Here is a 25,295-nt window from a genome sequence, read left to right as displayed (position 1 = left end):
TCGTGCCTACATTTCCCACAACTCCATGTTTGAATCTGTCCAGTCAGATTTCCACCCCTTCCAGAGTACTGAAACAGCTCTTATCAAAGTCACAAATGACATCTTATGTGACTGTGACAAAGGTAAATGTTCCCTCCACATCCTTTTCGACCTGTCTGCAGCCTTTGACATGGTTGATCACACTATCCTTCTCCAAAGCCTCTCCACTGTCATCCAGCTGGGTGAGAGTGCTCTCACTTGGTTCCATTCTTATCTATCTAATCGGATCCGGAGTATCACTTGCAATGGCTTCTCTTCCCCTCCAGCACTGTTACCTCTGGAGCTCCAAGGATCTATCCTTGGCCCCCTCCTATTTCTCACCTACATCCTGCTCCTCGGCGACATCATCCAAAACCACAGCGTTAGTTTTCACATGTACACTGACGACACACAGCTCTACCTCACTACCACCTCTCTCAACCGAGTCACTGTCTCAGATTTGTCAGACTGCTTGTCCGACCTTCAGTACTGGTTCAGTAAAATTTTCTCCAACAAATTATAGGGAAAATTGAAGCCATTGTCTTCAGTCTCTGCCACTGACTCCATCCCTCTCCATGGCAACTGTCTGAGGCTGAACCAGACTGTTTGCAGCCTTGGTGTTATATCTGACGCTGAGATAAGCTCCCAACCCTATATCCTCTCCATCACCAAGACTGTTTACTTTCACCTCTAACATTGCTTGACTCCGCTCTGACAGAGCTTATCTACTGCTGAAACCTTCATCCATGCCTTTGTTACCTCTAGACCTGACTATTACAATGTGCTCCTGGCTGACCTCCCATATTCTACTGTCCATAAACCTGGGGTCATTCAAAACCCTGCTGCCTATGTTTTAACTCGTACCAAGTCCTGTTCCCCGTTCACCCCTGTGCTTGCTGACCTACATTGCCTTGTGATTAAGCAACACCTTGATTTTTAAAACTTTAATTTTAATTTTCAAATCCCTCCATGGCCTCCCCACTCCCTTTCTCTCTAATTTCCTCCAGCCCTATGAACCTGCAAGATCTGTGCTCCTCCAATTCTGGCCTCTTGAACATCCCCAATTTGAATTACTCTATCATTGATGGCTGTGCCTTCAACTGCCCAGACCCTAAGCTCTCTATTTCTCTACCTCTCCTTCACTGAGTCTTTAAAACCTAGCTCTGACTAAGCTTTTGATCCTCTGTTTTAATATTTTATTTAGTGCTGTCTCAAATTCTGTTTGATAATGCTCCAGTGAAGCCTCATGGAATGTTTTACTATGTTAAAAGGTGCTATATAAATCCAAGTTGTTGCTTTGTTTATTTTGCATTTTACTCTCTAGATGTGAATGGTGAGCCATGGAGTTAATCGCCATTTAAATTTTTCCTTCGGCAAGTTCTATCCTACCCACAAAGTATAAATATCTCCTACTTCCGGTTCAGTTCTGGTCACCACAATACAACAGGATACTGCAGCTGATGAGAGATTACAGAAGAGAGCAGTGAGAATGATTGCGGGGATGGAGGGATTGGATTATGAGGAGTGATTGTGTAAATTGGTCATGCTCTTGCTGGAAAAGAGAAGGTTGAGAGCTGATATGATTGCTGTTCTCTGGATTCTAAAAGGAATACATAATTTAGACCATGACGGGCTGTTTCAACTTGTCCAGAACAATAGAACCAGAGGACATGGCCTGCACTTGAAAAAGTGTAAATTCAAAATGAATCTGGGGAAATACTATTTCAGTGAGTGAATCGTCAGTCTGTCGAAAAGATTTCCCATGGAGTCAGTCGAAGCAGATAGTACTGCTCCATTCAAATTCAAATTAGATGGATTACTTTCAAAAAAACATTTTGGAATCCAGTGTATGAATAAATTGAGACAGCTGTCATATGATCCCCCCCACACAAATCTGTCATATTACCCCTATGCACCTTTACTCGTTTTTCTCTTGCTCTTGTTTTCAGATGGCAGCTGTTCACCAGTCTCGACAGATCTTGTTTCTTTTATTTCCCATTACCACTCCCTTTGGCCCTGCACCACAACTGTTTTGTCATTTGATTGCTCCTGTCTTCCACCCTCTCACAAACCTTCTCTTGTTCTTTATCCCACCCTTCCCCCCTCCGCCCCTTTATCTTTCCTAAAACCTATTACATTCAAATTTTTTTCCGTTCTGTTGAAGGGTCATCGGCCTGAAACGTTAACTCTGTTTCTCTGTCTCTCCACAGATGCTACCAGAACTGCTGAGTATTTCCAGCACTTTGTTTTCAAATCTGAAATAGCCTCTTCCCTCGGTTCCATGAGCTACTGTTCTAGGAAATTGTCTTGAATGCATTCCGTGAATCCGTCCTCCAAACTACTTTTGCCAATTTGATTTGTCCAGTCTATATGAAGATTAAATTTCCCCATGATTGTTGCATTGGCTTTGTTACAAACTCCTCATTTTTCTTGATTAACACTCTGTCCAACAGAACAGTTTCTGTAAGGGGGCCCATAAACTACTCATACCAGTGTTTTCTGATCCTTGTTATTTCTTATCTCTACCCATACTGATTTCCCTTCCTGAGCATTGTCCTTATGTCATCCTTTATTATCAGGGCTTACCCACCCACCTCCTCCATTTCCACTTTGGCTTTTCGAAACCTTGAATACCCTGAAGTATCCCAATCTTGGTCACCGTGCAATCACGTCTCTGTAATGGCTGTTAGGTTGAACCCATTTTTCCTCAATCTGTGCCATTAGGTGAAATTTAATGCAGAGAAGTGTGAAGTGATACATTTTGGTAGGAAAAATGAGGTGAGGCAATATAAAATAAAGGATACAGTTCTAAAGGGGGCACAGGAGCAGAGAGACCAGGGAGTATCTGTGCACAAATTGTTGACGGTGGCAGGGCAGGTTGAAAAAGTGGTTAAAAAGGCCATGCAGTATCGTGGGATTTATAAAGGGAGGCCGAGAGTGCAAAAGCAAGGAAGTTATGGTAAACCTTTCTAAAACACTGTTTGGCCTTCAATTCTGAGCACCACACTTTAGGAAGAATGCGAGAGCTTTAGAAAAGTTGCAGAAAATATTCACAAGAATGATTTCAGGGATGAGGGAATTCAGTTACAAGGATAGATTGGAGAAGCTGGGATTCTTCTCCTTAGAGAAGAGAAAGTTGAGAGGAGATTTGATAGAGGTGCACAAAATCATGGCGTCTAGACAGAGCAGATCGAGAGATACTTCCCATTGGTGGAAGGGTCAAGAACCAGAGGTCACAGATTGAAGGTGATTGGCAAAATAACCAAAGGCAATGAGAATTTTTTTTTAAATGCAGCGAGTTGTTAGGATCCGGAATGCACTGCCTGAGAGTGTGGGGGAGGCCGGTTCAATGGTGGCTTTCAAAAGGGAATTGGATAAATACCTGACAATAAAAAATTTGCAGGACTACAGGGAAAGAATGGTGGAGTGAGACTAACTAAATTGCTCTTGCAGAGAGCTGGCATTGACACGACAGGCCAAATGGCCTCCTTCTGTGCCGTAACCATTATATGATTCTACGAATAATTTGTTTATCTTGTTACAAACACCTTATGCATTCAGATAAAGTACCTTTAATTTTAAGGTATTTTTCGCCAATTTCACCTTATTCACTAATGCACAATGACTGTTAAAACGTACGTCCCTTCCTGTCACACTCTGCTTATCTTTACCCAAATCACTACACAATCACACACAAGACTCTGTGGCCTTGGCTTGTCTCTTTAGATTTATAGATTTCCCTCACTTGCACACACCCCACCCTTTAATTTAAAACACTATCTACAACCCTCGTTGTACAATTTGCCAAGACACTGGTCCCAGCACAGTTTAACTGGAGTCAATCCCAAAAGAACAGGACTCTCTTTCCCCAGTATAGATACCACTGCCCCATGAATCAAAACTCCTTCCAACACCACTCTTTCAACCATACATTCAACTCTTTGATCCATTTGACCCCATGCCAATTTGCATGTGGCTCAGGTAGTAATCCAGAGAATATTACCTTTGAAGTTCTAAATTTTAATTTGGACCCAAACTCCTCAAACTCTTTCAGCAGAACCTTATTCCTCGTTCTACCTATGTCATTGGTTCCGATGGGGACCACAACAACTGGATTCTTCCCCTCCTACTCCACATTCTTTTCCAGCTGCAGGGAGATGCCCTTAACCTACAACACAACATTCAGAACTCCTGCTGGAGAGAACAGTATCTACCCCACTGACTATACAGTCCCCTATCACTACCACATTCCTTTTCACTCCCACTTGAATGGCTTCTTGTACCACGTACTGTGGTCAGTTTGCTCATCCACTTTGCAGATTTTGCCTTCATCTACACAGGCAACAAGGACCTTGTACCTGTTGGATAAGGGAAAAGGTCAAGGCTCCTCTAGCACTGGGGTCCACTTACCTGCTTGATTCACAGTCACACCCTCTAGTCCCTGACCACTACTTAACCTAAGAGGCATGACTGCCTCCCAAATTATAGTGTCCAGCGAACTCTCCCCCTCCATGATGCCCAGCAATTTCTGCAGCTCAGACTCCAGCTCAACAACTCTGAGCTGTAACTCCTCAAGATGCAGACACTTACTGCAGCTGTGGTTCTCTGGTATCATGATGCTGTCCACAAACTCACATCTTCTGCAGCTGCAGCATACCATCTGCACTTTCATCCCTATATAAGTCATTTCTTTATTTCATTAGTCTATGTATTTTAATCAACTTAGCTTATACTTTTGAGTCTTTTAACTAATTACTTTACCTAGTTTAAGTTATAGATTATTAAATTAAATACTTACCTGTAACTACAAATATTGGAGGCAAAAAGCAGCACCTCTTTGCCCCTCTGCACCAAATTTCCAACCATTACACTCTGTTCTACAACCACTCCATTCACCAGCCCATACTGTTTACTTTTATAGACCTTTTTGAGCCACACCCAAGTTACACCTGCTGACTCAGCTTCCTGCTCAAAGTAATTAGCACCCTTTTTTTTCCAAAATATACTTTATTCATAAAAATCTGTGAAAAATACATTACAAAAGAGTTCAAAACAGCACCAAGTTGACATTCCAAAAAGTGCAAAGGAAATCAGTTTTCTTCAATCCTGGAGTGAGTTGCCTCACAACCCTTCCATTCCGTTTTACCTGCCATGTACATTTTACAGCAAAACCATATTTGGTGTTTACAGCCCGAGGGGTTTCCCACGTGTCCAACCCCTCAGTTCACTTTCGTGGGAGGACCTTACACTGTGGTCTTTCCCCCATTGAGCCTTTGCAGCATCTGCCCCAAGCTTTAGTGTGTCCCTCAGCACGTAGTCCTGGATCTTTGAATGTGCCAGTCTGCAACACTCGTTCGTGGACAACTGTTTGCGGTGGAAGACCAGCAAGTTTCGTGCAGACCAAAGAGTGTCTTTCACCAAATTGATGGTCCTCCAGCAGCAGTTGATGTTTATCTCGGTGTGCAGACTCCTGTGTTATAGAGCTGATTGGGATGAACCTCGACAAAAACCACTGCATCTCTTTCCACACCCGCTTTTCAAAGACACATTCCAGAAAGAGGCGGGCAACCGTCTCTTCCCCACCAGCCACCGCGAGGGCAGCGTGTGGAGGGGGTGAGACTCCGGGCATGCAGGAAGGATCTGATGGGGAGGGCCCTTCTCACCACCAGCCAAGCTACATCTTGGTGCTTGTTTGAAAGTTCTGGTGATGAGGTATTCTGCCAAATGACTTTGGCGGTCTGCTCGGGGAACCATCCGACAGGATCCACCATCTTCTTTTCCCGTAGGGCCTTGAGGACATTCCGTGCAGGCCACTGCCTGATGGATCGGTGGTCAAAGGTGTTTTCCCGCAGAAAATTTCCCACGACGGATAGGTGATATGGCACAGTCCAACTGGATGGAGCGTTCCGCGGCAATGTGACCAGGCCCACCCTTCGCAACACCGGGGACAGATAGAACCTCAGCACGTAGTGACACTTGGAGTTTGCGTACTGGAGGTCTACACACAGCTTGATGCAGCCGCACACGAAGGTGGTCATCAGGATGAGGGCAACGTTGGGTACATTTTTCCTGCCCTTATCCAGAGGTTTGAACATTGTGTCCCTCTGGACCCGGTCCATTTTAGATCCCCAGATGAAGCGGAAAATGGCTCAGGTGACCGCCACAGCGCAGGAGTGGGGTATGGGCCAGACCTGCGCCACGTACAGCAACAACGTGAGCGCCTCGCACCTGATTACCAGGTTCTTACCCACAATGGGGAGAGAACGCTGCTCCCGCATGCTCAGTTTATGGTGTACCATGGCTGCTCGCTCCTTCCAGGTTTTGGTGCACGCCCCGGCCCTTCTGAACCATATCCCCAGCACCTTCAGGTAGTCTGGCTTGATGGTGAAGGGAACAAAGGATTGGTCAGCCCAGTTCCCAAAGAACATGGCCTCACTCTTGCTGTGATTTACTTTGGTTCCCGAGGCCAGTTCAACCTGGTTGCAGATGCTCATCAGTCTGCGCACGGACAGCGGATCCGAGCAGAAGACGATGATGTACAGGGAGGTTTTTACCTGAGTGCCTCCGCTGTCTGTGATTGTCACCCCTCTTCTGCTCGCATCCTTCCTAATGGACTCAGCAAAGGGTTCAATACAGCAAACAGACAAGACCGGGGAGAGAGGACAGCCCTGTCTGACTCCAGATTAGATCGGGAAACTTTCCGATTCCCACCCGTTGATTGAGACTGCATTACTGATGTTTGTGTGGAGCAGTTTGATCCAATTGCAGATTCCCTCCCCAAACCCCATTTTGGAGAGCATGTCCATCATGTAGGTGTGCGATATCCTGTCAAAAGCCTTCTCCTGGTCCAAGTTGATGAGGCAGGTGTCCACCCTCCTGTCCCGTACATAGGCGATCGTATCCCTGAGTAGCGCGAGACTATCAGAGATCTTCCTGCTGGGTACAGTGCAGGTCTGGTCAGGGTGAATCACCGACTCCCAGACTTGACCTGACTGGCGATGACTTTGGACAGAATCTTGTAATCAACATTAAGCAGTGAGATGGGCCGCCAATTTCTGATTTCCGCCCTCTCCCCCTTCAGCTTGTAGATGAGGGTGATGATGCCTTTCCTCATGGATTCTGACATGCTGCCGGCCAGAAGTATACTCTCATACACTTCTAGCAGGTCTGGGCCAGTCCCACAGAGTCGAATACAACTCAACCGGTAAGCTGTCGCTTCCGGGAGTTTTACTCGTCTCGAAGAACCGGACGGGGTTTGTTCGCTCATCCAGAGTTAGTGGCTTGTCCAGTCTCTCCCTCCTGCTGTCATCTAAGACTGGGAAGCCGTGCTGTCCATGGGCTTCATGTCGTACAGCCCAACGTAAAAGGATTTGCTGATCCTTAGTATGTCAGACTACTGTGATGTTACTGAGCCATCCTCTTCCTTCAGGCTGCTGATCACAGAGCTCTCTCTGTACCTTTTGGAAGAAGTAACGCGAGCACGTCTCATCCTGCTCGATGGAGCGGACTCTGGACCAGAAGATGATCTTGGAGGCCTCCGTGGCAAAGAGTGAGGCCTGCTGGCTCTTCACCTCTTGGAGGTCCTCCTTGACCTCGACCCGCATCGACTGCAGATTTTGCATTCTTTTCTGGAGTCGGGACACTTCCCTCTGTCTGACTCTCGCCCACTGAACACCTTTGAGGATAAAAAACCTCTTGATGTTCTCCTTGATCGCCTCCCACCAGTGAACTGGAGACTCAAAGAAGGGTTTCACGGTTCTCCAACCTTTGTAATCCCTTTTGAGTTCCTCAACGTTCTCTGGGGTTAGCAGTGGAGCATTGAGCTTCCATATCCCCCTGCCAACCTGCTGGTCATCCTGTAAGTGACAGTCGGCCAGTAAGAGGCGGTGGATCTGACTGTGACAGCACGGGACACAAACAGGAAGTCAATCCTGGAACGGGCAGACACGTCCGGTCTTGACCAGGTGTATCTACGCTGCGCTGTCTGCAGGTTTGCTGAAGACGTCGTGCAGCTTGGCATCTTTTACTGTGTCCATTAGGAATCTGGACGTAGCGTCCAGTTTGCTGTCGTCACTGCTGGATCGTCCAGCTGCATCAATGATACAGCTGAAGTCACCACCTTGAATGACTGGCCTGGACGTCGGCAACAGCAGTGGGAGCCGCTGGAAGACGGTCAGCCGCTCGCTGCATTGATTCGGGGCGTACATGTTGATCAACCGGAGTGGAGCATTGTTGTACATTACATCTGCTACGAGGAGGCAACCGCCCACCACCTCCTTAACTTCGGAGATGGTGAAGTTACCTCCCCGCAGCAGAATACCCAGGCCGGAAGAACGGGAATCAATACCCCCTGACTAGATCGTTGGCCCGTGGGACCACCATCGTTACCATTGCTTGTAGCTGCTGAGGTGTGGTATTCCACACTCCTGCAGAAACAGTAGGTCGGCTTTGACCTTGGCGAGGTAGTCCATGGTTGAAACACATCGCGTAGTGAATTTAATGCTACGCATGTTAATCAAAGCAATCTTTATACCAATTTTTAAGTTAGTTGTTGCTTCCCACACCAGTTGTCCTTGCTAGTCTCAGTCCTTGGGTATGTTCCTGCATACCCATTGTCGACACAAGCTGTTTCACATTCGTTGGGTTTCGAAACCCCTCCTGGTTTTTCATGGGGGGTTTGTTACACTGGGGTGACATGGTCGTGGCGGGGCGGAGGGGGGGGGGGGGGTCTTGTAGGCAGCAAGGATGGGGCTGTCCTCTGCTGTTGTTGTCTTTCCCCTCTGTTCCTCCTTGAAGACATCACTGCTCCCGGCTTCCCGGAGCTGGAGTGCGCCAGACGCTTCTTTGCTCTCGGTGTCCCAGAGCTGGGATGCGCTGGGCATGTCGCTAGGTTCAGTGCTTCGGGTTTGGGGCGTGCTGGACCCATCACAGCTTCCAGTGCCCTGGAGCTGGGGGGCTTTCTCTTTCAGCTCCTTTGAGTTCTGCTGCTTCTTTTGCAGGTGCCGTCTTTCCGGCCCTTCCTTGTCCAATGCGGAGGAGCTGCCATAGTCTGTCTCAGACAGTAGCTTCCTCTTGCCACTGGTTCTGGTGGTGACCTGTTCCTTTTTTGAAGGTTTTGTCTTTGTGGTTTTCCTTTGTACCACTTGCCACTGACCAGTTTGTCCATCTGCTGCCTCCTCCTCCATTGATTCTGTCTGTAGAGGGGTTTCCGGACACGGGTTATGTGTTGGGTCGCTGATTGCAGCTGCCTCCCCTTTCTTCTCCTCAGCTAGACATTCCTCGCTGCAGAGAGGGTTGCTTGTCTCCTTCCCAGCACCAGACGCATTCGCCATTCCTTCTCCCGGCCTTTCCTTGGATTTTGTTGCCTGAGCATAACTGAGGCAGTGTTCGGGGCAGGTTTTGTACAGGTGGCCTGCCTCACCGCACAGGTTGCAGCATTTACTCTGCTTACAGTCCTTCGTCTGATGGCCTTCCTTCTTTCAGTTCTTTCAGACGACTGTGCTGCAGTTAGCTGTCACATGACCAGATTTGTCACAGGTGCAACAAACTCTGAGCTGCCCCGCATAGACCAAGAAGCCTCGACTTCCCCAGATAGCGAAGCTGGAGGATGGATGATGGCTCCGTTGGCATCGACCTTCAAGGTCACCTTGACCTGCCGCTTGCTGGTCCAAAGCCCAAATGGGTCCTCGACATCAGTACTGCTCCCGCCCCCTCGACGTACCTGGTGAGGAAGATGAGCATATCGACGACAGGAACATGGGGATTGTAGAGGTGGATTGTCACCACCCGGTCGCATTGTGACAGCAGCGTGAAGAGTGGCTCCACTGTGAGGATCAACAGCAGCACCTGGTCTCCCCTCTCCTTGAACACCTTCAGGAACTTGATGCATCCCGCCACGTTCCTGAATGTCACATCGAAATATCCACTGCTGGGGAAGTCCTGCAGGCAGAAGATGTCCGCAGCTTGTAATCCACAGCAATCAATAAGGATTTTCTTAATGAAGAAGGTACGGTCAACCAGTGCACCTCCTTCATTATCCTTCACCACCACCCGAACGGTGTTGAGCTCTCCCTGGCATCTATTCAAGCACTCACAGCTGATTGCCAGTTCACCACTACTGACAGGCAGTTTCTGCTAACTGCTGATTAACTTGCATTCCTTTTAAAGTTTTTAAAGTTCTAATTTAAATTCATAAAGTTAAACCAAATTGATACAGTTTGCTAATGATACCAAACTGGAAGGTGTGGCAGACAGTAAGGATGATACCAATTGACTGCAACAGGACATAGATAGGCTAGCAGAATGGACAGACAAGTGGCAGATTGAAGAATTTAATACAGAGAAGCGTGAGGTGATGCTTTTTGGCAGTGGGCTAGGAAGCGGCAATATAGACTTAAAGGCACTACACTAAAGAGTGTGTAGGGACAGAGGGACCTAGGGGTTCATGTGCACAGATTTTTGAAGATGGCAGGACATATTGTGAGAGTAGTTGGCAAAGCATATGGGATCTTGGGTTTCATAAACAGAGGCATTGAGTACAAAAGCAGGGAAGTTATGCTGAATCTTTATAAAGCTCTGGTTAGGCCCCAACTAGAGTATTGCATCCAGTTCAGGTCACCATACTTTAGGAAGGATGTGAGGGTCTTTGAGAGGGTGCAGAGGAGATTTACTGGGATGGTTCCACAGATGAGATTAGGTTGGATCAAGGGAGGTTGAGCGGTGATTTGATAGAGGTATACATGATTATGACAGGTTTAGATAAGATAGTCAAAAGCAATTCCCATTGGCTGATGGTACAGGACTAGGGGACACAGATGTAAGGTTCTGTGCTAGAGACACAGTGGGAATCTTTTACACAGTGAGTGGTAATGACCTGGAACTCACTGCCTACGAGGGTGGTGGAAGTGGAGACGATCACTGATTTCAAAAGGAAATTGAATAGGCACTTGAGGGAAAATAAACGTGTAGGGCTACAGTGATAGAGCTCAGGAATGGGACTGACTGGATTGCTATACAGAGAGCTGGCATGGACTTGATGGGCTACAATTCTAGAGTCCCACTTGCAACAAATTCCCAACCTTTACACTCTGTTTGTAATGCACTCTCTCCTGTGAGCATACTGTGCTGACCTTTGTGTTGATATTCTCCAGTACAATTCAGGTTTGGCTCTATCTAACCTCATGGTTTCCTTTCTCCCAGATGGAGATGCTTCGACGCTCTTCCGTCTTTGCTGCTGAAGTGATGGAAGTGTTTGATCGCTCTCCTCCCGATAAGGAGCTTATTTCTCAAGCGAAGGCACTGTGTCGAGATTACATCCACTCCCGTCTGATCCGAGCTGGTATTGTCTGGAGTAAACCGGAGCCTGCAGTTTCCAGTCCAGCGAGCAAACTTACTGAGGTATCAGCTGCACTCCTTCACTTGGGTAAGTCCACCAGCTGCAGGGACACAGAACCAGAGAGAGAGAAAGGAATCAAGAGCAAGGGATAGAAATTCACAGAGTTTATGCCAAGGGATGGAAAGGGGATTAAGAACAATAAATAAGCTAAAGTCAGAAACAGTGCACATTTGTCACACTTGCAGCTGATACAAAACTACGGAGAGGTTTGGGATTGTAGACGTACTCATGTCTGATGAAGCAGTTAGAATTACCGAGAATCTCAACAATATTTCCAATCCGGCAGAAGCTCAAGTTGGTACATTTTGCAGCAATTAACAAAGCAAACAGAATATTGCAATACAGGAGGTCATTTATGACTCTGTGCTGCTAATGTGGGCTTTGCCATCTGGCAATGCTAATCTGAAACTTTGATGGCACTGCCCATGATTTCCCAACCTTTAAAATGAAAGCTGAAAGGCAGTTTGAGCCCAATTTCCAATCGGTGCTCCCCCGTCCTCCCCCGTCCTCTCCCATCCTCTCCCATCCTCTCCCATCCTCTCCCATCCTCTCCCATCCTCCCCCGTCCTCCCCCGTCCTCCCCCGTCCTCTCCCGTCCTCCCCCGTCCTCTCCCATCCTCCCCCATCCTCCCCCATCCTCTCCCATCCTCTCCCATCCTCCCCCATCCTCTCCCATCCTCTCCCGTCCTCTCCCGTCCTCCCCCATCCTCTCCCGTCCTCTCCCATCCTCCCCCATCCTTCCCCATCCTCTCCCATCCTCTCCCATCCTCCCCCATCCTCTCCCATCCTCTCCCGTCCTCTCCCGTCCTCCCCCATCCTCTCCCATCCTCTCCCGTCCTCTCCCGTCCTCCCCCATCCTCCCCCATCCTCTCCCATCCTCTCCCATCCTCCCCCATCCTCTCCCATCCTCTCCCGTCCTCTCCCGTCCTCCCCCATCCTCTCCCGTCCTCTCCCATCCTCCCCCATCCTCCCCCATCCTCTCCCATCCTCTCCCATCCTCCCCCATCCTCTCCCATCCTCTCCCGTCCTCTCCCGTCCTCCCCCATCCTCCCCCATCCTCCCCCATCCTCTCCCATCCTCTCCCATCCTCCCCCATCCTCTCCCATCCTCTCCCGTCCTCTCCCGTCCTCCCCCATCCTCTCCCGTCCTCTCCCATCCTCCCCCATCCTCCCCCATCCTCTCCCATCCTCTCCCATCCTCCCCCATCCTCTCCCATCCTCTCCCATCCTCCTCCATCCTCTCCCATCCTCTCCCATCCTCCCCCATCCTCTCCCATCCTCTCCCATCCTCCCCCATCCTCCTCCATCCTCTCCCATCCTCTCCCATCCTCCTCCATCCTCTCCCATCCTCTCCCATCCTCTCCCGTCCTCTCCCATCCTCCCCCATCCTCTCCCATCCTCCCCCATCCTCCCCCATCCTCCCCCATCCTCTCCCATCCTCTCCCATCCTCTCCCATCCTCCCCCATCCTCTCCCATCCTCCCCCATCCTCTCCCATCCTCATCCATCCTCCCCCATCCTCTCCCATCCTCCCCCATCCTCTCCCATCCTCCCCCATCCTCCCCCATCCTCTCCCATCCTCATCCATCCTCTCCCACCCTCTCCCATCATCCCCCATCCTCCCCCATCCTCCCCCATCCTCTCCCATCCTCCCCCATCCTCTCCCATCCTCCCCCATCCTCCCCCATCCTCCCCCATCCTCTCCCATCCTCTCCCATCCTCCCCCATCCTCCCCCATCCTCTCCCATCCTCTCCCGTCCTCTCCCATCCTCCCCCATCCTCTCCCATCCTCTCCCATCCTCCCCCATCCTCCCCCATCCTCCCCCATCCTCTCCCATCCTCCCCCATCCTCCCCCATCCTCTCCCATCCTCTCCCATCCTCCCCCATCCTCTCCCATCCTCTCCCATCCTCTCCCGTCCTCTCCCATCCTCCCCCATCCTCTCCCATCCTCTCCCATCATCCCCCATCCTCCCCCATCCTCCCCCATCCTCTCCCATCCTCCCCCATCCTCTCCCATCCTCCCCCATCCTCCCCCATCCTCCCCCATCCTCCCCCATCCTCTCCCATCCTCCCCCATCCTCTCCCATCCTCCCCCATCCTCCCCCATCCTCCCCCATCCTCTCCCATCCTCTCCCATCCTCCCCCATCCTCTCCCATCCTCTCCCGTCCTCTCCCATCCTCCCCCATCCTCTCCCGTCCTCTCCCATCCTCCCCCATCCTCCCCCATCCTCCCCCATCCTCTCCCATCCTCTCCCATCCTCCCCCATCCTCTCCCATCCTCTCCCATCCTCTCCCGTCCTCTCCCATCCTCCCCCATCCTCTCCCATCCTCCCCCATCCTCTCCCATCCTCCCCCATCCTCTCCCATCCTCTCCCATCCTCCCCCATCCTCTCCCATCCTCCCCCATCCTCCCCCATCCTCCCCCATCCTCTCCCATCCTCTCCCATCCTCCCCCATCCTCTCCCATCTTCTCCCATCCTCCCCCATCCTCCCCCATCCTCTCCCATCCTCCCCCATCCTCTCCCATCCTCCCCCATCCTCTCCCATCCTCCCCCATCTTCTCCCATCCTCCCCCATCCTCTCCCATCTTCTCCCATCCTCCCCCATCCTCCCCCATCCTCCCCCATCCTCTCCCATCCTCTCCCATCCTCTCCCATCCTCTCCCATCCTCCCCCATCCTCCCCCATTCTCTCCCATCCTCTCCCAGCTGCTCCCAGCAACTTGCAAGCATAACATTCTGTCCTCTGCTGACTTCAGCAAGAATCATGGAGGCATAAGGAAAATATGAAAGTTGTGCACAGAAGTACCAGGGGGCTGATCTCCACCTTGAGAAAAGTTTAAAGAAAGTTTAAAAGGAGGTGAATAAGAAGGGACTTGAAAGATGTATAAAAGATACGAAATGAAATGGAAAGGATTAATGTAAGAAACTATCTCAAGTTAAACCACAACAGCAGAAAAAGTAACATAGGCAGAAGTTAGCAAAAGGCAAGTAGGGGACTGGTATCAGGAAGTATTACTTCATACAGAATGAATGATATCTGGGAGGGTAGTCGAGGAAAAAAAACTTGGAAATAATTCAAGAGTTATTTGGATGCTGTGATGTTGAGACCATGAGTTTTAATGGAATGATGGGGTAGGTGAGACCCACTGGTGTTCCTCTATACTTTGGCATCTTTGTAAAGTCAAAGAGAATGGGAAATCGATAGAATGAGAAGTGGGCATATTCTAACTGATTTTTCTGGGTTCCCGATTCGGGACTAATGATTGCTGATCCTGGTGACACACTGGATTGCCAGTTTGTGGCCCCAAGGAGTGTTGGGGATGCAAATTAAATCTCCCATTCCCCTGAATTTCTAATATCAAGTGCATAGGCACATTGTTGTGGGGAGGAGGAGGAGTGGGGGAGGGGAATCAGATGAGGAAGTCTCTGCTGGGTTGTGTAAGCGTATTTCCTTACAGCTGACTCAGATCAACATAGGGCTTTGTTTAGAGAGTGAGAGAGTTAATAGAATCATTCAGCACAGGAGGAGGCCATTCAGCCTATTGTGCCTGTGTTGGCTCTTTGAAATAGCTATCCAAATAGTCCCACTCCCCATTCTTTCCCTGTAGTACTGCAAGTTTCCCCTTTTCAAGTATTTATCCAGTTCCCTTTTGAAAATTCCTATTGAATCTGCTTTCAGACAGCGCATTCCAGATCACAACAAAATGCAGTGTTTTAGAGATTTATATTCCACGTCTCTTACATTTTCAAAAACGTTTTTCTTTGTCCTGTTTCAGCTTTGACTTTCAGTCTCTTTGGAATAGCATTGAATAAGACTGGCCACCAATTATTTTGAAAGACGTTTCCTCAGGGCTTTCCCACAATGCTCACAGTAGCTCCAGCAGGCCCATATGACATGAGGAATGAGCTGTACCAGCCTCCAGATGGGTGCAAGTGGGCCCTGTCCAAAAATCTGAATCGTCACCCCCCGCCCCTTACACAGCGGGCCGAGGGGTGTTCAGTGGGATCTCCAAGGGGGCCTAGACTACCGACTAAAGCTCTCCTCTTCCCCCGCCAGGGCTGGCAGGCACCAGCTGGATGGGCAGGTAAATATGAAGAAGCACTCCCAGTGCCGAGGGCACCTGCCAGCCCGTTACAGATTGGGTTCTCCGCAGTCCAGGGGCCTACCATTTTTAAAAATAGAAAATGCCGGAAAAGCGGGAAAGGTTAGTCAGTATCTGAAAGGGGAAGATAGATTTTTTGGGTGCAATTCGTCATCAAAACTGGCACGGTGACGCTGGAGATGGTCTTTTATAGAATTGACCAAAACAAAGTAGATCAAGGAACAGATAGCTCAGTCCCGTGAAGGGTCTTCTCCATTTCTGATGTAGGGCCCCACTCAAAACCCTAACCTATAAGACCGCAGAAACACTTAGTACAGACAGAGGCCATTCGGCCCATCAGGTCTATCCTCTTTCAGATACTGCCATGCTTTTTCCACCGTTTTCTGCTGTTAGTTCATATTTTCAGAATTTCAATTTTCCTTCTTAACCCACAGATTTCCTGAATTTCTAAGATGTTGACCTAAAAATAGTAATTCCCAAGTGTTGCCTTTGACCCTGGCTTGTATTTCAACTGGAGGTTACATTTCAGTCATTTAAAGGTCAAATCTGGTTATTTGGTTATGTGCTTCATAATCCTCTATATTTGTGAAACACTTTAATACTGAGGGGTAGATTGTTGACTTTGTGCAATACTGTAAAACAGGTGATAGCGAATCAGCACCCCATTTTCCATCTCTCCCCATTGAAGTTAATGAAAGTAAGAATGGGGAGAGATTTAAAACAAGCTATGGATTTGCTCTCACCTGTTTTACAGTATCACACAAAGTCAACATTGACCCCAAATTGTCACATGTTTATGGTGGATACATGTCCTCTTGTTGAAAATTCCATTAAAAAGCACCATAACCCACCCTGACGATACAGCTGTCTGTCATCAGGACCTGCCATAGAACATTATAGCTGTCCTTTGAACAGGAGTCTGTGTGTGCCAAATCCGGAAAGTCTCAGGACGAGTTCTGTAGCAGGCTCTCGTAAATAAAACCACCCAATGCATTTTTTCATCCTCTCTGTGCACACTTTTCAGGACCTTAGGATAATTCATTGAATGTTTCACAGAAGTACTTCTGAAGTGCAGTTCCTGTTATAATGTAGGAAACGTGGCAGTCAATTTGCACACAGCAAGCTCCCACAAACAGCAATGCGGTAATAACCAGATAATCTGTTTTAGTGATGTTGGTTGAGGGGATAAATATTGGCGAGGACACCAGGGAGAACTCCCCTGCTCTTCTTCGAAATAGTGCCATGGGATCTTTTATGTCAACCTAGCAGGGTAGACAAGGCCTTGGTTTAATATCTTGTCCATAAGATAATACCTGGAGCATCAGCCTGGATTTTTATGTTCAAGTTCTTGGGCTCAAATCCACAACCTTCTGACTCAGAGGCGAGAGTGACCAACTGAGGCACAGCTGATACAAGATTGTAAGCCAGATAGGCCTCGGTGCTAACTCAACCAACATGGATACCAATCTGCTCATCTTACTCCATACCAGCAGAAGTAAATTCACTGGACACAGTTGAAATAGAGTACAACAAATGTAATTCTCCAATGGTGAAATTGTTTATTTAACTAAAGTTTTTTGGCTGGATATTTTCCTTTGGTGACAGTGGGGGAGGGGCAGCTTTGGCTTGTAGCCAGATAAAGGGAAAGCAGGGAAGCAGTAGAAGTAGTTGGAATGAATTGTCTTAAATCCATGAGTTCCCCACGTGCTGGAGATGCGGGTTGAGGGGTAGGGAAGTGGGGTTTAAGGAGGTGGTTAGTCATGGATAAGAAAAATCTGGGGTTACCTTTGCTTTCTGAAATGGTTTTGGAGTAGTGGACAACTCTAGGAGAGGAGATTGAGGCCTGATGATGCTTAGTGTGGTACAACCAGATGTGGCGATGGATTGTTAAACCTGCTATGTGCCAGCCACGCTCAAGTCTGTAGCCCTTAACTTGATGAAGCAAAGGTAGGGGCCATACCAGAGGAAATGACCAGGACAGGAGAGAGTAAGGCTTTAACTGGTGGCAATTGTATCAAAGGTGGAAGTGAGGGGATTACTAATTAATGTAGGGCCATAGGCCAGATAGATGGCAGCTTGAAATTTCAAATGTAAGTGGCGGGGGTGGGTGGGGAGGGGAAGTGCTTTGTCCAGTGTCAACTCAGAAGGAAATGGGGTTTGAAGGAGGTGTAGGTAGTGAGGGATACTAGGAGTTGATCAGAGATATCTGATTGAGACTGTGGGAATAGAGACGCCATGTGGGACAATAAGGTTGAGGGGGCGGCTGTGAATATGGCGGGCTAGGCACGTTTATCTGGAAAAAGATGTTTAGCCTCAGGGTGACTCTCCCTGTATAGAACTTGCTAAAGGTGGAGTGCTTGACACAGGGTGCAATGAGGTGTTGCTTTGCTGACAAACTGGAGAAAGATGATGCTTGGGGATTATCTATAAAAATCGAAGAGTCAAACAAAACGTTGGAATGCTGGCTACAGAACATCCCTTGGAATGGTGCTTATGTAGCTAAAGCACGTGTCATAGTTTGTGCTTGAGTCTGTACAATTGAGTGAGTGGAGGAAGAATAATTGGAAAAAGCTTCAGCTTTAGGGAGGTCTCCAGCTTCACCATCACCCACCCAAGGTCTCCTGGAAGCCTCATAGGGCTTTAAATTAGGAGGTTTGCTTTCTCCTATTGTGCACTACCTTGTCCTGTAATAATGGAAGGTTGAAATGCGCAACTCAAGTGTCTGCACTGTGCCCCAGCTCATTTGTGAGATGAAAATGCATCATGCAGTTAGGTTTTACTGTAAGCTTGCTTGGTGGCCTCAATGTTTGAAATGTTTATGAGGCACTAGTTCTGATATTAAGTGGCAATGTTAAAGTGAGCCCTAGTGGATTATGGGCATGTGTGTGAAGCTTTGAAAAGAAGGATCATTAACTTTCAATGTTGTCTCCTTCATTGTTTGAAAATCCAATATCCACATCCAACAGGAGTTTGCCCTTGTCTTGTTGGTGTTTGCAATTCATGTTGACTTGAGGATCATGTTGTTGTAAAGTTGTTACAACACATGATTGACTGTTTACATTGCCTGTAAAAGGACAGTTGGCATATCATGTGTTAGTTCCTTTCAACCTCTGCTACAGCATCTGATTTTATACTACATATTCTCTAAACAAAATTCCAGTTCAAAGCTAAAAGCAAAATACTGCAGGTGCCTACACTGCCTCCCAGTTAAACAAAGCCTCAATCTTAAAATTCTCATCCTTGTTTGCAAATCCCTCCATGGCCTCTCCCCTCCCTTTCTCTGTGGCCCTCGGTTAAGTGGGGGTAGTGGGGGGAAGTCAGTGGGCCAACCACAGCTAGCAGCAGCCATTAGAAGTGATGTGGCTCCAGGAAGATTCTGCTGCTCTTGGCTCCATGTGAATTTTTTGTTTAACATATTAGTTTACCCCCTTTCAGTGGCTGCCACTTCCTAGGCCACATCTGTGCTTGGAAATCCTGAGCAGAACAGGCCTGCCGTCTGCTCCATTCAGGGCAGCTCAATTTTCCTGAGGGGTCCTAAGAGAGGTGTTGGCATATGAAGGAGGGCTGACGCCTATGTTAGGTGGCTGTCCCTGATGCCTGAAAATCGATCTAGGCCAATATGATGTCGTGTGTTTACCAGATGTCTTTGGGGCACAGGGTATAACCACTCAAAATTGGTAATTTGTGCTTTCATATTCCACCTGCAAAATAGGTGAACCAGTTTGTACCCCTGAGCCTATTATATCTGCCATTGTACCATGCACTACATAGATAGTGGTAGAGTAGGGTTGAGGTACAGATGGGCATGAATGGAATGTCTTGGCCCCAAGCTCTGAAATTCCTTCCCTAAAACTCAACGCCTCTCTACCTCTCTTTCGACCTTTAAGATAGTATTTAAAACTACGTTTTGACCAAGACTGTCCATTCGCAAGTCCTCAGATAATGAAGCAGTGCATGCCCACATACAGCAAGACCTGAATAATATTCAGGAATGGGCTGATGAGTGGCAAGTAACATTTACAAGTGCCAGGCAATGACCATCGTCAATAAAAGAAAGTCTAACCATCTCCTCTTGACAATCAACAGCATTACCATCACTGAATCCCCTACCAACAACATCCTGGGGGTCACCATTAACTAGAAACTGAACTGGAACAGCCATATAAATACTGTGGCTACAAGAGCATGTCAGAGGCTGGGAATTCTGCAGTGACTAACTCATCTTCTGACTCCCCAAAAGCCTGTCCACCATCTACAAGGCACAAGTCAGGAGTGTGATGGAATACCCTCCACTTGCCTGGATGGGTGCAGCTCCAACAACACTCAAGAAGCTCGACACCATCCAGGACAAAGCAGCCCGCTTGATCGGCACCTCATCCACCACCTTAAACATTCACTCCCTCCACCACCGACGCACAGTGGCAGCAGTGTGTACCATCTACAAGATGCACTGCAGCAACTCACCAAGGTTCCTTTGATAGCACCTTCCAAAACCGCGACCTCTATCACCTAGAAGGACAAGGACAGCAGATGCATGGGAACACCACCACCTGCAAGTTCCCCTCCAAGTCACACACCATCCTGACTTGGAACTATATCACTGTTCCTTCACTGTCGCTGGGTCAAAATCCTGGAACTCCCTTCCTAACAGCACTGTTGGTGTACCAACACCCCAAGGACTGCAGCAGTTCAAGAACTGGCTCACCACCATCTTCTCAAGGGCAATTTATGGATGAACAATAGTTGCTGGTCTAGCCAGTGATACGCACAACCTACGAACAGATATTAAAAAAATCTCCTTATGTAGCTTAGTGTCAAATGTTGTTTACTAACGCTCCTGTGAAATCTTTGGGACGTTTTACTGTATTAAAGGTGCTATATAAATACAGGTTGTTGTTGTTGTAAACCTGCTGCATAATCAGAGTAATTTCTCCCTCCTGTCTGCTGATGATCCTGCTGCTCTTGAGACTAAATTAGCTTAAACAATGAGGCTTGATCTGACCTCAGATTTAATCTTAATCTGAGCCATAAGGTTAAGTCCTACGCCGGGGACCTGAGCACAAAATCTAGGCTGACACTCCAGCGCAGTACTGAGGGATTTCTCCACTGTCAGAGATGTCGTCTTTCAGATGCGACATTAAACTGAGGCCCTGTCTTCTTACTAAGGTGGATGTAAAAGATCTCATGGCACTATTTCAAAGAAGAGCAAGGGAATTATCCCTCAGGTCCTGGCCAATATTTATACCCCAATCAACAGCACAAAACAGATTATCTGGTCATTATCATATTGCTGTTTGTGGGAGCTTGCTGTGCACAAATTAACTACCATGTTTCCTGCATTACAACAGTAAGTACACTTCAAAAAATACTTCATTGGCTGTAAAGCACTTTGGAACGTCCTGAGGGCGTGAAAGCCCCTGTAGAAATACAAATCTGACTTTTTTCTTCTTGGTGTATTGGAACGCAGTGTTAGATGTCACTTGTCCTGTATCAGTTTAGCAGCAGAGCAATGACCTGTATTCAGCAGCATGTGGAAATCTGCAAACAGATCACTGCTGAAATCCAGAACAACTTCAGTAGCTCCAATACTCCTAGATTGTCTTCACAAAGGATGATTATTACCTGTGATTGACAGTTAAAGGAATCCACAACTGCATACACTCTGAACCTTGATTGTGTTGGTACCCATCTGCACTGTGCCTGTACACTGCCTGCCCATATTGTTTTGCCTTGTGTGTTTGCATTGAGTTGTCAAATACTTATATTGAGTTCCTGCTGTCTGTAGTCAGTTATCACTGTTGATGTTGTGGTTCAGTGGATAGCACCTTTGCCTCTGAGTTAGAAGGTCATGTGTTTAATTCCCACGCCAGAAACTTGTGTGCATCATCTAGGCTGACATGGTAGTGCTGAGGGAGTGTTGCTCTGTGAAAGATGCTGTATTTCAACAGATGTTAAACTGAGGGCCCTGTCTGCTCTCTCAAGTGGATGTAGAAGATCCCATGGCACTATTTTCAGCAAGAGCAGGAAGGTTCTCCCTGGTGTCCTTACCAGCATTTATCCTTCAACCAAAGTGGCGTAGTGGTTAGCACTGCAGCCTCACAGCTCCAGGGACCCGGGTTCGATTCTGGGTACTGCCTGTGTGGAGTTTGCAAGTTCTCCCTGTGACCGTGTGGGTTTCCACCGGGTGCCCCGGTTTCCTCCCACAGCCAAAGACTTGCAGGTTGATTGGTAAATTGGCCATTATAAATTGCCCCTAGTGTAGGTAGGCAGTAAGAAATATGGGATTACTGCAGGGTTAGTATAAATGGGTGGTTGTTGGTCGGCACAGACTCGGTGGACTGAAAGGCCTGTTTCAGTGCTGTATCTCTAAATAAATAAAAACAGATTATTTGTCTATTATCATATTGCTGTTTGTGGGACCTTGCTGTGTGCAAATTGGCTGCATGTTCCTGCATTATAACAGGGATAACACTCCAAAAAGTACCAACTGAGCTACCAGAGAGGATGTTTTACACCTTCATGTTTCTATCTTGAACAGCAAATTAACACTCACAAGAAAGGCAATTATGTTACTTTCTCCCTTCTCTCAAGGTGACGAGTTGGAGTACATCAGACCAAACGTCTACAGGAACATTGCCAAACAGTTGAATATCTCAGTCAGTTCTGAAAGCATTGTGTCGGATGCATTCCTGGCTGTTGCCACTGAGCTTTTCGCTGCAGGTAAATTCCAGAAATGTTAATTCATTTGTGTATATGTCAGGTGGGAATGGGATGCTGCTCCCCACTGCATTCATATTGTTGAGCAACCCCTGTTCTGTGTATAAAATGTACATCACTAATCCTCAGATTTCGTATGGATCCCCTTGAGATTCCTTTTACATGTTTAGGTGCTTGTACAGATTTGCATTCCTGCTGTCTCTAGCCTGCAGTGTTTTGCAGAGCAGCATGAACAAGCAATCTGCTTCCAGATCTCAACCAATACTGTCATGAGGTAAGTGTAAAGAAATTCATGTGACTCCACCATCAGTTTTCTCTTTCCTCTGGTGAAATGACTTGTCTGCTTGGCACATCATCTAACCGGGTAACTGAGATGAGGAACTGTAGCTTAAGCTATGCTACAAGCAAAAACTGCCATTTGCCAGCTTGCAGGTAACATTTGTGTATCTTTGATTTTTCAATGCATCTTATTGATGCATTTCCGATCATTTAGTGTTTATCTTTTACCTCTGGCTCTTTAATAAATGCCCATATCATTGTGTGTCGCTACAGCCTATAATTCAGATCTCGGCTTGCCAATTCCTTCATGTGTAATAATGAAATAGCTCCCAGTCCGAGTGCTGTAGTTTATGTCTTCTTCATAGGTAGTGGAAATTTGAACTCTCTCCCCTAAAAACTGGTGAGAGGCAATTGAAAATTTCAGAACAGATGGATTGATTTTTGTTAGGTGAGGGTATTAACCGAATGCAACAAAGGCGTGTAGATGGAGTTAAGATACTGATCAGCCATGATCCAACTGAATGGCGGAACAGGCTCAAGGGGTTATTGACCTCCTCCTGTTCCTATGTTACCCAATCATTTCTACAGTTTCTAAATCAGAGTTAAAACAGTTGCTTTATCTGCTTGGCCCAGTAGTGGCCATGTCCTTTCCCCACCACAGCCTCCAATGATGTGTTGATTTGATGTGATAGTTGAGGCAGAAATGTCATTGGTACATATTGGGAATGAGATTAAATGGATAGCTCTTTTGAAGAGCTTGCATACGTATAAAGGGCTGAATGGCCTCCTGTGTTGCAACATTTTAAGGCTATGAAAATTACCGATTTGATATGGTATGATGTGTGCAATGATTCTGGAGTTCCCATCAAACTTGTTGATAGACATGGAATTGAATGGGTCATTTAGGAGTTTATTTAGATAGACTAGACGGAGTAGTATGAACTATTGATGTCTTTCCCTTCTTGTGTTCCCTCATACCAATACAGTAATTATTCATTTGAATAATAAAGTTTAACACTTCATTGTTAGTCCCAAAGAGCTGGATTTCAGCCAGTGAAATGTGTTACAATGGCAAATATTTCTCAATAATAACTTGATATTGCTCACACTTCTCTGAAGTGTGTACCTTGGCTAGCTCTTTAAACAGTGAGAGCAATAGATTGTGGGCTGGGCGTTGAAAGTTCATTGTGTTGCAAGAGCATTACATCTTGTAGAATTCTTGCTCTAATGTGAAGGATTCAAACCATGGACAGAAACCAAGGTGCATTTAAACATTAAAAAGAAATTAGAAATCTTAGATAATATCTAAGTCACTGTCATACACTCTGATGGTGTGGACCTGCATGGAACAGGCCAGAAAATAAGGAGCAACAGTGAAAGGATCTGTTGGTAGGCAATGTGGAACTCTGTGTTTTACTCACTGAATTAATAATAGAAAACAGCTGGGAGGTGAAAGATCAGAACACACATGGGATGTTGGCATTATATGGAATGTTGTCAGTTGGACGTATTCAATGTATTGGTGCCAGTTACTTATGGGTGCCAACTCTCCAGGATTGCCCTGGAGTCTCCAGCAATTGAAGATTAATCTCCAGGACACTGCTGTGAGCAAATGCAGGAGAAAAATTACAAGTATTAAAAAAAAAATGGTGTTATTTTTCATTTTCATTTAACGTTTCTGCTTATTAGTTATAAAACTGTTGTAAATGTGGCAAAAGGCTGAAGAATCATCCAATCAGGTAAAAAAAAGAGGCTGTTGGTGTGGGTAGGCGGGGCACCATGAAGATGGACATGTTGGGCAACCAATGGTGGGAGCATGGGGTGGGAGATCATGTGATGAAGCCTCCTGGAATAGTCCAATCAGAGCTGACAACCCTAAGTGCTCCTGTGTTTATAACTTTGCTGCAGATAAGGAGTGGAACATTTCCTCCGCATCTGTTTCAGTCTTAGCTTTGCTCCCTCAATGGCTGTCTGTTTAATGTACCACTCAATGTGCTGATTTGTGGTTTGAGATTAAAGGACCGATTTTAACACTGCCCGCAGGCATTTCAAATTGCTGGGTGACTCACTCATCAACATTCACTCTCTTCCCGCAAATTTAAGTTGCAGAAACCATGGGGTTCTTTATAAATATGCAGATTAGGTTCTGGTGATGTCACTAGGATCCAGTTGCTATTTTAATCAAGATGTTGAATTGAGAGCTGGGGCCAGAACTGGAGCAGGTGTGGTTAGGCATCTCCTTGCCTGGGCTCCATCCTAGTCACAAGGTCCTCCCAGCTAAGCCCCTGCCTGGGGCCTCCTGCCACCTGACACGATGCTCCTGCCCGCAGGTTGGCCGCCACTCCTCACCAGTCACACGTGGGAAGCTAACCAGGCGCATCTCTGCTCCTGCCTCTGCTCATTTGCTGCTAAAACCCTCATCCATGCCTTTGTTTTCGTTAGACTAGATTATTCCAACACACTCCTGACCGGCCTCCCACCTTGTACCCTCCCTATAAACTTGAGCTCATCCAAAACTCTGCTGCCCAAGGCTTAACTTGCACCAAGTCCCGTTCACCTGTGCTCACTGACCAACATTGGCTCCCAATCTGTCAACGCCTTAATTTTAAAATTCTCATCCATTTGGAAAATCACTCTAACATGGTAGTTTTCAGCTCCATTTCCACAGACAGTCCAGCGATGGTGACGTCCCATTCCTAGCCCTGCAGAGATCCAACGTAAAGAGATTTACATATTGCAAGAATGGCTCTGAGGTTTTGGTGCAGCATATGGATTCACAGTGA

General features: G+C 47.2%; 1 protein-coding gene across 2 annotated transcripts in view; it reads left to right on the top strand.

The window, feature by feature from the left end:
• boka (BCL2 family apoptosis regulator BOK a) overlaps positions 1–25,295 on the top strand; it is a 43,984-nt gene that overhangs the window by 5,382 nt on the left and 13,307 nt on the right. For both annotated transcript variants that reach the window (XM_068041771.1, XM_068041770.1), the window contains 2 exons: positions 11,218–11,440; positions 22,108–22,236. In XM_068041771.1, the coding sequence (XP_067897872.1) occupies positions 11,218–11,440; positions 22,108–22,236 (352 nt within the window). The remainder of the gene's footprint in view (positions 1–11,217; positions 11,441–22,107; positions 22,237–25,295) is intronic.

The sequence above is a fragment of the Heterodontus francisci genome, chromosome 11, assembly GCF_036365525.1.
Source record: "Heterodontus francisci isolate sHetFra1 chromosome 11, sHetFra1.hap1, whole genome shotgun sequence".
Taxonomy (NCBI): domain Eukaryota; kingdom Metazoa; phylum Chordata; class Chondrichthyes; order Heterodontiformes; family Heterodontidae; genus Heterodontus; species Heterodontus francisci.
The sequence above is the reverse complement of the archived record's forward strand: the minus strand, read 5'-3'. Positions and strand labels throughout refer to the sequence as shown.